This window comes from Carassius carassius, chromosome 20 (assembly GCF_963082965.1).
Source record: "Carassius carassius chromosome 20, fCarCar2.1, whole genome shotgun sequence".
Taxonomy (NCBI): domain Eukaryota; kingdom Metazoa; phylum Chordata; class Actinopteri; order Cypriniformes; family Cyprinidae; genus Carassius; species Carassius carassius.
The window spans coordinates 1,988,265-2,004,461 of record NC_081774.1 but is presented as its reverse complement, the minus strand read 5'-3'; the positions used below and the strand labels follow the sequence as shown (position 1 = coordinate 2,004,461).

The 16,197-nt window shown below is 35.5% G+C and overlaps 1 protein-coding gene across 1 annotated transcript; it reads left to right on the top strand.

Annotated features, from left to right (window-relative positions):
• The first annotated feature begins 94 nt into the window (after window positions 1-94).
• LOC132096004 (acetyl-coenzyme A synthetase, cytoplasmic-like) lies at window positions 95-16,033 on the top strand. The gene is made up of 18 exons (XM_059501112.1): window positions 95-482; window positions 563-758; window positions 5,988-6,079; window positions 6,227-6,330; window positions 7,523-7,595; window positions 8,259-8,334; window positions 9,787-9,868; window positions 10,029-10,166; window positions 10,899-11,069; window positions 11,210-11,343; window positions 12,445-12,577; window positions 13,428-13,484; window positions 13,566-13,646; window positions 13,734-13,842; window positions 14,683-14,751; window positions 15,167-15,343; window positions 15,429-15,503; window positions 15,584-16,033. Exons 1-18 carry the CDS (start codon window positions 323-325, stop codon window positions 15,709-15,711), a joined length of 2,055 nt encoding a protein of 684 aa, XP_059357095.1. The 5' UTR covers window positions 95-322; the 3' UTR covers window positions 15,712-16,033.
• The last annotated feature ends 164 nt before the right edge of the window (window positions 16,034-16,197 follow it).

Sequence of the window (16,197 nt, the reverse complement as noted above, 5' to 3'; positions counted from 1 at the left end):
TGTGTCAGTTTGTTGTTATTACAACTAGCCTTATATGAAGTCAGTGTTATGTGTTCATTATGATACCCAAATAAACCTTATGTGTGTGTTTCTCAGTAAACATGCAGACCATCCATCAGACTCGTGCTGCACCTCCCTCTGCAGTGAGCAGCCGCTCAGCCAATGGAAAAGTAGGAGTGCTGAATGGAGCGCTCTGATTGGTGGAGGCCGTGCTGAGAAGACTGGGCATGATTAAAGGGTGGACACCTCATGCACAGTCACAATAATCTGCTTCATTTCCAGACTGACATCTATCACTGACACAGATCTTTAGGATTGAGAAATGTCTCCAGTTTCAGTCTCCACCAACAGACATGTCCCAGGACCTCAGGAGCCGGAGGAGAAGACCTACCATCCATCCCATGGCCTGTTCACTGATGCACACGTGCCAGACTTTGATGCATATCTTGCCTTATACAAAAAGTCTACAGAAGAGCCTGAAGGTATCATAAAATGGTGCATGCATAAATGAGGGGGACACTCCGATGTTAGATAATGTAGTAAAAGTGCCCATGCATTGCAGAGTTCTGGGCTGATGTTGCTCAAGAGTTTTACTGGAAGAAGCCTCCGTCAGGCCCGATGCTGCAGTATAACTTTGATGTCAACAAGGGGAAGATTTACATAAACTTCATGGAGGGAGCAAAAACCAACATCTGCTACAACGTCCTTGACCGAAATGTCCATGAGAGGAACCTGGGAGAGAAAGTGGCTTACTACTGGTAATCTAACATGCTATCAGTGTTTTAAAATGATGAAAAAAGACCTCTGTGCATACAATGCATGCTTGATCTGATTTAATTGTCGATGCATTTAAGGGCTGCTGCTGTGTGTCAGAGTCAAGCAAAAGAGAAGCACTTATTGGCACGTGTTTTTCCACATGCTCACTAAAGAAAGAATGTTTAATGCTTAAAATAAAGTATGTTGTCAGAAATATATATATAATATGGGGGGAGGGGGACCTTTTTATTCCAACCAGTGTTTACTTTAAGTTTTGAGTAATTTTGTTATGTGCTTTTATGCATTTTTTAAATGTGTGTACTTGTTTAGTATTATTATTATATATAGTAATATTAATATCATACTAACATTAAAGTAATTGTAGGTTGCTACATGGTCATAAATACATGCAATTATAATTATAAAAATAATCATTATTTATAATTATGTATCATTTAATATAATTAAATAATTTGGAGTCTTAAATTGTTTCGAGTTAATGCATTTTGGCTAGGTTCAGTCCATACTTTTAATGTTGAGAATATGATTTAAGTATTTACTCGTAGGGCTCAGCAGGAGCTCCTGTTCATCTAGAGTAGTCAAACAAGGCAGGGCACAAAGATTATCATGAGTCTTATTGAACTGCATTTATCATAAACTATTACATAACACCTTTATTTCATACTATAATGAGTGAGAAGATGGTTCCTGTAAGATTTGCATGATTGACACATGAGAAGTCATCCAAAATGTTCATTCCTAATGCCTTCTCAGGAACATCCCTATGACTCTTTCCAGTATTCAATCAAAGTAATACAATATTGGCAACAATAATGAATAATAATTTTTGTCATGTTAGTTATGCGCTGAAGTATTAATAGTCTTGTGGAACAAGGGGTGTCATGTAACTGCTGTTATACACAGTCATATATCAATCACTACCTTTTAACCATATTCTAACAAACTGAATCTCACGAAAACTTATCCAGGTCATATTTCACCCCAAATTTGTAAAGAAATAAGAAATTGTATAGTGCATATATTAAAATAACACATATTTCTATGAGCATTAACATTATTATGATTGTTTTAATGGCAATTAAGCTCTTTTCACCTTAAATTTGTATTAGTGCTGTCAAACAATTAATCACGATTAATCTTTTAGTTTACTCAATGTATGTGTGTGTACTGTGTACTGTATATTAATATGTACAGTATATATAAAGACACCCATAGAGAACTTACATTTATTTAATATATAAACATTACATATTTTTCTTAAATATATACATGCATACGTTTGTATTTATATATACATAACAAATATGCACAGTAGATTTTTGATGTATTCTCATTAATGTAATATAGTCAAAAAGTAATATTAATTTGCTTAAAAACTGTTCGTCCTGTCAGCAGTCCATCATGGTCTTTCCTTTCTTGGACGGCCAGGTGCATATGCAGAGTAAACCAAGCAGAGAGCTTTCATGGTGATTTGCGTTGTCACGATGTTCCCTGTGTTGCATGAGTTTGCACATCAGCTACTTACGTTAAAGCAGCAACCCTTGCACAAAAAAGCACATTGTCTTCAAAAAATTTGTAATTGTAAGTTTAAAGTGTGGTTTAACAAGGCATGCTGCCATATTACAATCTATTTAACTGACTTGTGCAATACACTGTAAGTGAAGCTCACTGGCCAAATGCACAGCTGACGGACGTCCAAATCTAATGCATGCAGCAGAGCCAAAGTACAGCCCTATTCCTGTAAAAATGAGACGCATACAGTGGGGTCCAAACGTCCGAGATCTTCTGCTCATCAAGCCTGCATTTATTTGATCAAAAATACAGAAAAAACTGTAATATTGTGATATATTATTACAATTTAAAATAATTGTTTTTAAATTTATTATACTTTAAATGATAATTTATTTCTGTGATGCAAAGCTGAATTTTTAGGATCATTATCATATGATCCTTTAGAAATCATTCTAATATGATGATTCAAGTTGGAAACAGTTCTGCTGCTTAATATTTTTTCAGAAAATGTGATACTTTTTTAGGATACTTTGATGAAAAAAAAAAGCTATGTTTTTAAAATATAAATATTTTGTAATAATAATATACACTACTGGTCAGTAATTTGGGGTCAGTAATTTTTTTTTTTTTTATAAAATCAATGCTTTTATTCAGCAAGGATGTGTTCAATTGATAAAAAGTGATAGTAAAGAAAATATATTATTAGAATATATATTATAAGAATTTTTTTTAATTTTGAATAAATGCAGTTATTTTTAACCTTTTATTCATCAAATATATTAGACAGCAGAACTGTTTCCAACAATCATAATAAATCAGAATATTAGAATGATTTCTAAATGATCATGTGATAGACTGATGTTACATGTGACACTGAAGGCTGGAGGAATGATGCTGAAAATTCAGCTTTGCATCACAGGAATAAATTATTTTTTTTTTTATGTATATTCAAATAGAAAACTATTATTTTAAGTTGTAATAATATTTCACAATATTACTGTTTTTTCTGTATTTTTGATCAAATAAATGCAGGCTTGATGAGCAGAAGAAACTTCTATCAAAAACATTAAAAATAGTAATGTTTCCAAACTTTTGGTCTGTACTGTATATATATATAATATTTTTTTATTTGCTTCAATTAAAGCACAAAATGCTTTTTGGTGCAAAATAATGCAATTGTTAACGAAAAAGGGTGAAAATTTGTCATACATGTTAATTATTTTTTTCAAACAGTACTATTTTAATATTCCTTTTAATTATTATTGAATTATTATTATTTTTCTTGAATTATTATTGAAATATTTAGAATTTTTACATTTTAGGAACTTTGTATTGCCCTTTTGTCCTTTTTATTAGTTTTTGTTTTTAGTATTTCTATTTGTTTAATATCATTATATAAAGCAATGTTATGTATAATATTACTATTAATACATGTTAAATCATGTATTTGTTCAATATTTTAATGTTTTTCAAACTACTATATATATATATATATATATATATATATATATACACACACACTATTGCAGCATTTATTAAGATTTTGAATAACATTTTCAGTTTTCAATCATTTTGGGACTTTTTATTGCGCTTTTATATATATATTTTTGTTTTTGTTTATGTTTTTTATATTTCTATTTTTCTTAATATCATTATACATAATAGTATTATATATATATATATATATATATATATATATATATATATATATATATATATATATATATATATATATATATATATACTGTATATATATATATACTGTAATATTAATATTAATAATATCATGAATAAACTATATAAAAAATTCATATATTTTAGAATGTAATCTTTTTATTCCATTTACATTACATTACATTTATTCATTTAGCAGACGCTTTTATCCAAAGCGACTTACAAATGAGGACAGTGGAAGCAATCAAAAACAACAAAAGAGCAATGAAATACAAGTGCTATAATAAGTCTCAGTTAGCTTAACGCAGTACACAGATCATGGGATTTTAAATAATATAATTAAAAAAAAGAAAAAAAAATGATAGAATAAAAAAAGCATAGAGCAAGCTAGTGTTAGAGATCTTTTCACACACACACACACACACACACACACACATACAATTGCATAATAAATGAAAAGAAAATAGAGTACAAAAAGATTAGAAAGGTAGTTAGATTTTTTTAAAGAATAGAATTAGAATAGTGAGTGTTAAAGTTAGAGGGTCAAATAAAGATGGAAGAGATGTGTTTTAAGTCGATTCTTGAAGATGGCTAAGGACAATGCTCGGATTGAGTTGGGGAGGTCATTCCACCAGGAGGGAACATTTAATTTAATTTAAAGTCCGTAAAAGTGACTTTGTGCTTCTTTGGGATGGCACAATAAGGCAATGTTCACTTGCAGAATGCAAGCTTCTAGAGGACACATGAGTCTGAAGTAATGAATTTAGGTACTGTAAATGGGTGCAGAGCCAGTGGTAGTTTTGTAGGCAAACATCTATGTCTTGAATTTTATGCGAGCAGCTATTGGAAGCCAGTGCAAATTGATAAACAGAGGTGTGACATGTATTCTTTTTGGCTCATTAAAAATTAATCTTGCTGCCGCGTTCTGAATTAATTGTAAAGGTTTGATAGAACTGGCTGGAAGACCTGCCAAGAGAGCATTGCAATAGTCTAGACTGGACAGAACAAGAGCTTGAACAAGGAGTTGTGCAGCATGTTCTGAAAGAAAGGGCTTGATCTTCTTGATGTTGAATAAAGTAAATCTGCAGGATCGGACAGTTTTAGCAATGTGGTCTGAAAAAGTCAGCTGATCATCAATCATAACTCCAAGGCTTCTAGCTGTTTTTGAAGGAGTTATGGTTGATGTGCCTAACTTTATGGTGAAATTGTGATGAAACGATGGGTTTGCTGGAATCACAAGCAGTTCTGAAGTGAAGTGACATTCAGCCAAGTATGGTGACCCATACTCAGAATTTGTGCTCTGCATTTAACCCATCCGAAATGCACACACACAGAGCAGTGAACACACACACACACACTGTGAACACACACCCGGAGCAGTGGGCAGCCATTTATGCTGCGGCGCCCAGGGAGCAGTTGGGGGTTCGATGCCTTGCTCAAGGGCACCTAAGTCGTGGTATTGAAGGTGGAGAGGTGTCTTGGCAAGGTTGAGTTGAAGGTGATGGTCCATCATCCAGGAAGAAATGTCTGTTAGACAAGCTGAGATGCGAATAGCTACCGTCGGATCATCAGGATGGAATGAGAGGTAGAGTTGAGTGTCATCAGCATAGCAGTGGTATGAAAAGCTTTTATTTATTTATTTAATTTATTTATTTCGTTTTCATTTATTTGGTAATGAAACATTTTCATTTGAGGTTTATAAGTTTCATCTTATCTTTGTTTTCTTTCTTCTTTTGTCGATTAATGAAAAAAAAATTAAGCATTTTAGTTTAGTTAACAATAACAACATTGAATTCAACTTTTCACTCAAATTACTGATAATACAATTTATCATGATGTATTACATGCAAAATTTGAGCTTTTTATGTATTTCAAAATCATCTGAAACGCCGGTTTTAAAATTAAGATTTTTGTGCTTAATTTGTTCAGTAGTATGTTTAAGAGGCCAGCACACTGTATTGCATAATGAAGGCCATGAATCCATTATTTCCTAATGGTTTAATATTGATCAATGTTTCCTTCAGGGAGGGAAACTCACCTGATCATCACCAGAACATCACCTACATCCAGCTGTTGAGAAACGTGTGCCGATGTGCCAATGCACTGAAGCTGTTGGGTAAGACCATCATCCTCCTCTGGGTTTGAGTTTGCTCAGCTTGTCTAGAATGCAGATGCAGTGTTAGTGCATTTAGCCTGAACCTCTGACATGAGTATTTCTCCTAATGCTTTCAGATTTACATTGATGTTTATTTCTGTGATCCAGGTGTGAAGAAAGGAGACAGAGTTGCCATCTACTTACCCATGATTCCAGAGCTGGTGTACACGATGCTGGCCTGTGCGAGAATCGGCGCTGTTCACTTAATAGTGGTGAGCAGCTTTACACATCTGTAGTAGTTTTACATTAAATATAATATTCTGAGTTTAAAAGGAATTGTTCACCTGAAAATGCAAATTTGCTGAAAATGTACTCACTCTCAGGCCATCCAAGATGTAGTTGAGTTGGTTTCTTCATCAGATTTGGAGAAATGTAGCATTCCATCACTTGCTCATCAATGGATGCTCTGCAGTGAATGGGTGCCGTCAGAATGAGAGTCTTAACAGCTTATAAAAACATCACAATAATCCACAAGTGATCCACACCACTCCAGTCCATCAGTTAACATCTGGAGAAGCAGAAAGCTAAAAGTTTGTGGACAACAAATTCATCATTAAGATGTTTTTAACTTCAAACCATTGCTTCTGACTAAAATGCAAGTCCATAATCCATAATATTGTTTTCTCCTTTAAAAAAAGTCATCTCGTCTGATTCAGGAGAAACATGCACAAATCAAACACCATTTACAAGCCAAAATAGTCCAAAACAAATATGTCAGTGGATTTTGATGTGAGAGACATCAATTGGCCAGAAACAAGGGTTTGACATTAAAAATGTCTTAATGATGGATTTGTTTCTTAGAAATATGCAGCTTTTGGCTTCTCAGGATGTTAACTCATGGACTGGAGTGCTGTGGATTATTGTGATGTTTTTATCAGCTCTCGTTCTGACGGCACCCATTCACTGCAGAGGATCCATTGGTGAGCAAGTGATGGTATGCTACATTTCTCCAAATCTGATGAAGAAACAAACTCATCCACATTTTGGATGACGTAAGAATGGGTACATTTTTAGCAAATTAAAATTTGTAGACGATCTGCACCTTTAAGCTCTTTCATCTGTTGAGGATGGTCTGAAGGTGAGATTAAACTCGGGTCAGTATTTAGCACGGTATCATTAATATGCATGAAATGAGTACAGCCTCATTTACCCTGCCAAGTCTATTTCTGCCCGCCAAGCCCTCTTTAGCCATGTAAAGGTTATAGACGGTGTTATAAATAACACACGAGTGCTTTCCAGGGTAGTTTATATCTGATATCAAAGCCTGTTTTTAATTTTGGAAGATGACCCCATTACTGCTAAACTGTAATTGTATTCATTCATATTGGAACCTCAGATATCCATATTATTTATCTTGAGCATATGCAGAAGCATTAAACTCTCTCTCCTGTCTTCCTCATTCAGTTTGCAGGTTTCTCGTCTGAGTCTCTGTGCGGGAGGATCGTGGATGCTCAGTGCAACATCCTGGTGACAGCAGGTGACATTAAGTGTTTTATCAAGGTGGAGGTTTTTTATACTGACTGTATGTTTATAGGGTTTGTTTAGTAGATGAGCTCACAATGAGCTGTTACAGATAAGCTTGAAATGTAGTTAGTGATAAGATAATGTGACGAGAATCCTGAGTAGTCACCCTTTGTGCTTCAGTGAAGTCTGAATCATGTATTTATATATTTTTATATAAAAAATATAACATTTCTAACATGAAAATATAAATATTATTTAAATTATATAAAAAATGTTATATAAAAATTAATATATTAATATATACATTTAATGTACATAAACACATATACATCATATATATATATATATATATATATATATATATATATATATATATATATATATATACAGTACAGACCAAAAGTTTGGAAACATTACTATTTTTAATGTTTTTGAAATAAGTTTCTTCTGCTCATCAAGCCTGCATTTATTTGATCAAAAATACAGAAAAAACTGTAATATTGTGAAATATTATTACAACTTAAAATAATTGTTTTTAAATGTATTATACTTTAAATTATCATTTATTTCTGTGCTGCAAAGCTGCATTTTTAGGATCATTATCACATGATCCTTTAGAATTAAGGTGTAAGGATCCTGTAAGAAAACTGAACTGAGTTGAATATGTGCTCTACAGATGGGGTTTACAGAGGTGACAAGCTGATCAATCTGAAGAAGATTGCGTCTGAAGCTCTGGAGCGCTGTAAGGAGAGGTACGTCCCTGTCTGCTGCTCTCCTCTATCAGAGAAACCTCTGTTTACATCAAGCTCACACACACACACACACACACATGTTTGTTTTTGTGAAAAGTGGGGACATCCCATAGGCATAATGGTTTTTATACTGTACAAACTGTATATTCTATGGCCCTACACCAACCCTACACCTAACCCTAACCCTCACAGGAAACTATGTGCATTTTTACTTTCTCAAAAAAAACGGATTCTGTATGATTTATAATCGTTTTGAAAAATGGTGACATGGGTTATGTCCTCATAAGTCACCCTCTCCTTGTAATACCTGTGTCATACCCATCATTATACAGAGTTGTGTCCTGATATGTCTCAAAAACACACACACACACACACACACACACACCGGAGCACGCTCCCAATCACAGACTCTCAGGGGTTGCCGAGCAACAGCAGAGTTTGGAACCCTTAGCAGCATCATCTCACCATGGCAACATGTGAAGTGAGATACACGCATCATAGAGCAAACATGCTGTGGATTGGTAACATGTGACTGAATGATGATGTCGTTGATTTGGCACATTAATCATTTATGAATATCGATGGTATCACTCAATAAATGACATAATGCCATAATGGAAACATGACTTTATTATTCATACTTACAAGAGCTTTGCTTTTAAAGGTCACGTTTTTCGTGTTTTTTTAAGCTTTGATTGTGTTTACAGTGTGCAATATAACATGTGTTCATGTTTCGCGTGTTAAAAAACACAGTATTTTTCACACAATTCACCTATCTGTATACCTCTGTTAAAAACGAGCTTATGTCTTCCTTGTTCTATAAAGTCCCTCCTTAAGAAATACGTAACGAGTTCTGATTGTGCCAGCGGTTCCTGTGTTGTGATTTGACACTAGCTGAGCGCACGCTGCCCTCCTGGAAACGTGATTGGACTAGTTTTGAGAAGCAGGTGGGCAGGATTTGTTTTGAAAACCTGGCAATCCTGATCTGAACGCATGTGCTGGAGATGTACTTCTAATCACTGAACGCCGTTAACGAGATGCGCATGAAAATCACAGTCGATTTTTTGCAAAGCACTACCATCAAGTAAAAAAAAGCTAAACAGCGTTGCCCTTTGTGTAATAAGTTACAGAAACTGTTAAACGCACCAACTTAAATAATAAAATACACTTACCGGTTGTGGTCCATAAACAACGCCTTCTCCAGACAAAGAGGGAACTGCTCCATTTTTCAAAGAATAAGCTTTGTGCGAATCCGGCATTAAACTGATTGAGATTGAGAATTCTGTTAAATAAAATATCTCGCTTGGCATTGAACTCTGAGCTTTAGAATTTTGCAGATATTATTTATACTCTAACAACATTACACACTAACTAAAGTTTGAAACATGGGATCACGAAGAACGGGACCTTTAAAATATTTTATGTATGTATTGTGTTCTCTGTCTCGCTCAGCACGGCCTCGTGTGTTCAGAAGTGTGTGGTGGTCAAACATCATGCCTTCAGAACAAACACTGATGCCTCTGACAAACTACAGGTTGGTCAGTTGTATGGACTGCTTACAGTATATAATGGTTTCTAGCAAGAAAAGTTCAAATAGAGCACATTTAAAATTCTCTTATATCCAGCACTGAAATTATTGACCATACTATTGTTTCTTTTGTGTGTGTGTGTGTGTGTGTGTGTGTGTGTTCCAGACCCCGTGGGATGAATCATGTGACATTTGGTGGGATGATCTGATGGACGGTGTGTCAGACGAGTGTGAACCGGAGTGGATGGACTCCGAAGATCCTCTCTTCATACTTTACACAAGCGGCTCGACCGGAAAACCCAAGGCACCTAGCATTTATATAATCTAGAAGTATTATATACAGTACAGCACATACATACACCAATGTGCTAAAATTCAGCTAAGTTCGGTTCAGTTTTTGAAAGAAATTCATATTTATATTCAACAAGGTTGCATTAAATTGATCAAAAGTGATAGTAAAGACATTTATAATGTTGTAAAATATTTGTTTCATATAAGTGCTGTTCTTTTTAACTTTACATTCAGTCAGAACCATTTTTTGCACAAATATATGAAGCAGCACCACTATTCTCAACATTGATAATAATCAAAAATGTTTATTGAGCAGCAAATCAGAATGATTTCTGAAGATCATGTGACACTGAAGACTGGAGGAATGATGCTGAACTCAGCTGCGCATCAAAATATAATAGAAAACGGTTATTTTAAATGAATAATATTTCAAAATTTTTACCAAAAATTTGTAAAAGTATTTTTGATTTTGTAAAAAGTATTTTTGGTCAAAACATTGTCTTAAAATGGCAAAACAGCAATATTTATTTCCACTAAGTTAACTGGACACCACTTGATGAATTAATGTGACAACAATTTAGTATGATACTGTTTGATTTTAGTATGAAATTGTTTAGAGAAGTTTGAGCAGCACATACTGATTCACATACTATTTTTTTTAAAGAGTAGGCAACATGCAGTATATACTGCACATACAGAGTGCACTAAGCAGTGTCCTAGTATTCACTCCTTCATTTCTGTACAGGGGGTCATTCACACCATCTCTGGATATATGCTCTATACATCGCTGACCTTCAAATATGTTTTCGATTATCACCATGATGACGTTTACTGGTGCACTGCAGACATTGGCTGGATCACAGGCCACTCCTACATCACGTACGGCCCGCTAGCCAACGGTGCCACCAGCGTACTGGTAACAAATATAATGCAGAACATTCACTTGCACAACTGGGAACTTGCTTCTGCAACATAGCGTTTACTGTCAATTACAAATACATGAAGTCAGTTTGATCTTAGATTCATCAGTCTGAATGAGAGTGATGTGGTGTGTAGTTTGAAGGTGTGCCGGTGTACCCTCATGTGGGCAGACTGTGGGAGATCATCGAGAAGTACGGAGTCTCCAAGTTCTACACTGCACCCACTGTTATAAGACTGATGATGAAATACGGGAGAGAACCACTGCAGCGGTGAGCACACACACACACACACACACACAATCACACACATGGGGACCAAAAATGTCCATGCAAGGTCAAGGATTTTGGATATTTCCATCTTTGTAGGGACATTTTGTCCCCATAACATAGTGTCCACATACACTGTGTTTTTGCTTTACCGGGACTCTTCATAGGTGTAATAGTTTTTATACTAAGTATATTTTCAGATGTTCTTTCCCCTGAAGTAAAACCCTAGCCCTAAACATAACCCTCACAGAAAACTTGAGTGTAGTGTTATGTTTTTAAACCTTTTGGTTGACAATTACACAGAAAGTCTAATAATCTAAATATAAGTACTATAAACTAACCCACATACAATCAGAAAATTAAATGCGTTTTAGAAAAAAATAAAATGAAAATTAACAATAATGGTGAAAATGCAAAATTATAATATTTCTATTATAATTATTTAGTTTATTTTACACATTTATTGCTATAAATATTTCATACACACACACACACACACACAAATATTATTATTATTAATACTTTTAAATTATGATTCATTTTTACAATGATTGTTTTTGCAAATATTTTACAAATATTGTTTTTCCCTAGCCTAACAGAAAAACATTAAAAAAACAATTATTATGATTAATTAATAACAATTAGTATTATTGAATTACATAAAAAACTGTTATTGGTAACGTGTTATAATAATAACACCAATAAAATTATAATGATAAAAGCATAATATAGTAGTAATTAATAATTATATCCATAAATATTACTATTATAGTGTTATACAAAGGGTTGTCCTCCAGGGGGCGCTGGAGGCCTCAGAAAGCACTGTTCAAATTGACTTGTTAAATTAAAGATACGGCATCAGGTCAGCTAGTCCTGCTGTGAGCTGCTAGAGATGTTGTTAAACAGTTAGTTCGTGTCTAATCTGGCACATTCGTGTCTGCTTATAGGGACTGTTTACTCTATCAAAGATTGTTAGCGCCACCTATTGAACAGAAATTATTTTAGAAAAATTACATACGTTCAGTTTGTGCATCATACATGGATGATTTTTCTACAAATATTGCAAACTAGTTATGTGAGTAATCTTGCGTCTGTCTGTGTCAGGTATGATCTGTCATGTCTGCGTGTGTTGGGTTCAGTTGGTGAACCCATAAACCCGGAGGCTTGGCTTTGGTATTATGATGTTGTGGGTCAGCAGCGCTGTCCGGTTATTGACACCTTCTGGCAAACAGAGACGGTAAAACATTTACTATTATCAAAACCAAACAAGAAACAATTTTTTTTGGAACAAAGTTGTCTCAAACCCCCTTTAACTGTGTTAATATAAAGCAATAAGCCCCAAGAGTCGTGCCAAACAACGCCCCTTAGCTGTTATAAATTCACTGTAAACCACAGCTTCACAGGGATTATTGCTTTTATACAACAGTTATTCCATATGCTTAGTAAAGTTAAAAAAAATAAAACAGGGCAAATAAAGTGTAATGATGATAAAATAGTACTCTTCCATCAAACAATGTAGTTCCTCAGAAACATTGTGGTTGCAACAAAGAAGTGAAGTGAAGTGACATTCAGCCAAGTATGGTGACCCATACTCAGAATTTGTGCTCTGCATTTAACCCATCCGAAATGCACACACACAGAGCAGTGAACACACACACACTGTGAGCACACACCCGGAGCAGTGGGCAGCCATTTATGCTGCGGCGCCCGGGGAGCAGTTGGGGGTTCGGTGTCTTGCTCAAGGGCACCTAAGTCGTGGTATTGAAGGTGGAGAGAGAACTGTACATGCACTCCCCCCACCCACAATTCCTGCCGGTCCGGGACTCAAACTCACAACCTTTCGATTGGGAGTCCGACTCTCTAACCATTAGGGACAAACATAAACACACAGACGTAAACAAAGGTGTATGTTTGTAGAGTAATTTACAACAGCTTCAAACGTGGCTCAACCAATCAGAATCAAGGACGGGAACTATTCGATTTACAATCAGAATTTTACCACAAAGTGCATTATTGCTTGTATAAAATGTCACATGATACTCATTGATGCTCAACTAATAATATGTTTGTTGTGTCTGCACTGCAAGGGTGGCCATGTTTTGACTCCACTTCCAGCTGCTACACCACTGAAGCCCGGCTCTGCTGTGAGTCTGCTGAAAATCTACATCTTACGTTACGTCTTATGATACTGATGACTCTGATACTGAAGTGTCTTCTCTGTGCAGACATTCCCATTTTTTGGGGTCCAGCCTGCCGTTCTCAACGAACATGGAGAAGAACTAGAGGGCGAGGCGGAGGGATACCTGGTGAGATTTTCATCCTGGTTATCCCAGCTGTTATTTCCAAACTGCATGAGTTGTTTCTCTGACCATTAATGGATGTTTCGGTCTCAGGTTTTCCGGAAGCCCTGGCCAGGAATCATGAGGGGTCTGTACGGGAATCAGGAGCGCTTTGAGAGCACCTACTTCAGAAAATTCCCAGGATTCTATGTGACAGGAGATGGTAATATAACAAAACAAACATATCAGAACCAGTGTTGCTCAATGCTACTTTTGAAAATGGAATGTTACATTTTTTAAAAAGTGATTGATTATGATCCATTGTTACTAATTTATTGAATTTTGTGTTACATTCTCTTATGTCTGCAAATCCATATGGCAATGTTTTTTTTTTCTTTTTTGCCAAAATATGTTAAATATATGCTAAATGTGTTGTAAACAGTGATGCTCAATTAAGTATATTTAATAAAATACATTTAGTTTCAAATTTCATAGGCCAAAATCTATTTCAAAATGTATTTCAATCTTCTGTGTTATCTATTAAAAAAAAGTATATATATATATATATATATATATATATATATATATACTGTATATCAGACAAGTTACTATTTTGAAAAAGCAATTAGGTATTATGATGTAAATTCAAAGGTAAGGTTACTTTACATGTTTCTTCAAGAAAGCAATCGAATTAAAATATCTTCTAATGACAGTGAAACAATATGATGAATATTGCAATTAAGAGATTTTATATGGACTTTTGTATCTCATCTCAGTTAAATGAAAAGCATTATGCATTGCTTTTTTCATACAAAAAGTTAAAATAAAAATAAAAATGTAATGCGCTACTTTACAGTTTACATCCAAAAAGCAATCTGACGGATAACATGCAGTTACTATGTATTTGTAATCTGAGCTCAGTTTTTAATACATTACCGGTCACCATGCAGCTGTTTCAGCAGCGTCACCAAACTTCAGCAGTCACTATTTACAGCATGAGCTACTGATGTATGGTATGGCAGTATGTAACAGTTACTGTAACTGAGTGTCCTTCTGTCCACAGGCTGCAGACGAGACAAGGACGGATATTACTGGATCACCGGCCGGATCGATGACATGCTGAACGTCTCTGGTGAGACTGAGATTCTGCTTCAGTGCAGTCACCTGGTGGTTAGAGACGGCTAATTCATTTTCCTCATTCCAGAGACTTTGAAAGCAACTGGACATTTGTTTTATTACTTTGAAAAATCCTTCGGATGGTACACTGGCTTCTAATAAGGTCAATGGCTTCCGTTTCCTTCCCAGTCGTCTGTTCTGGAAGCATGTCAGTTTAGTGAGCAGGAACGAAATTCCATGAAAAGAGCGGATTGTTTCCGGCTGCAACAAATGAGCGTGCACAGCTATCCACTGTAATTAGGACAGTAATAGGCTGTATTTACAACAATGTATTCCACTTATTTAACTATAAGGGGCTTCAAAGTCGCAAAAATACCTACAGAACTTCATACAGTTGCTTTAACGTCTGTATGTGGTGTCTCTTGTCTCAGGTCATTTGTTGAGCACAGCAGAGGTGGAGGCGGCTCTGACCAAACACCCATCGGTGGCTGAAGCTGCGGTGGTCAGTCGGCCTCACGCAGTGAAGGGAGAGTGTCTGTACTGCTTCGTCACTCTGAAAGACCACAAAGAGTTCAACAGTACACTGATGGAGGATCTAAAGAGAAAAGGTCAGTGGACACGATCATATTAAACAATGACAGAAAATGCAATCTGCATCTATTCTGCACTTATTAATATGGGTTTCTCATTCAGTGAGGGAGAAGATCGGACCAATCGCCACCCCAGATTTCATCCAGAACGCTCCAGGGCTTCCCAAAACACGCTCAGGTACCGGGATCTTGCACTTTCAGTTTCTCCCCACATCTCTGCTTTCACTCCGTAACTCAAGCTTTTCACGCGTCCTGCAGGTAAGATCATGCGAAGAGTTCTGCGACAAATCGCCTGCAATGAAAAAGACCTAGGTGACCTTTCAGCCCTGGCTGACCCCAAGATTGTGGAGGTGCTGTTCAACCAAAGATGTGAGGCGTCAGCGTAATCTTTTGATGCCTCTGTGTGACACCTTGTGTGTGGTAGGTTTTGGGTTAGAACAGCTCTGGTTCTCCTAGATCACATGTAATGGAGTGTAACTCTTTCGTGAATCAGGTTAAACAAACAAGTGTTGCATGAAACCTCACCTCTGGGACACTAAACTCCTCGCTTCAGCACCGTCTGAGTTTCATTGATTTGTTTTTCTATTCTGTCAGGGCATATGTTATGCAAATTTTATATTTATATTTTTTGTTTGTTTGTGATGTTTTTCAGTGCCACAAAAATTTATTTACATTTGCTTTAAATTGCGGTTTCTCTCACTAAATTATTTCATTTAATTTAAACAATTTTTGTAGTGGACAACAGGAGAATAAAATCACTTAATTATTTCATTTTTTTTAAGAGTTCAGCAATACTAAAAAGTTTTGAACTTTTTGAAGTTTTGAAATTTTGAACCTTGCAGGCTTAACTGTGTTGTTGTTGTTTAGTTTTT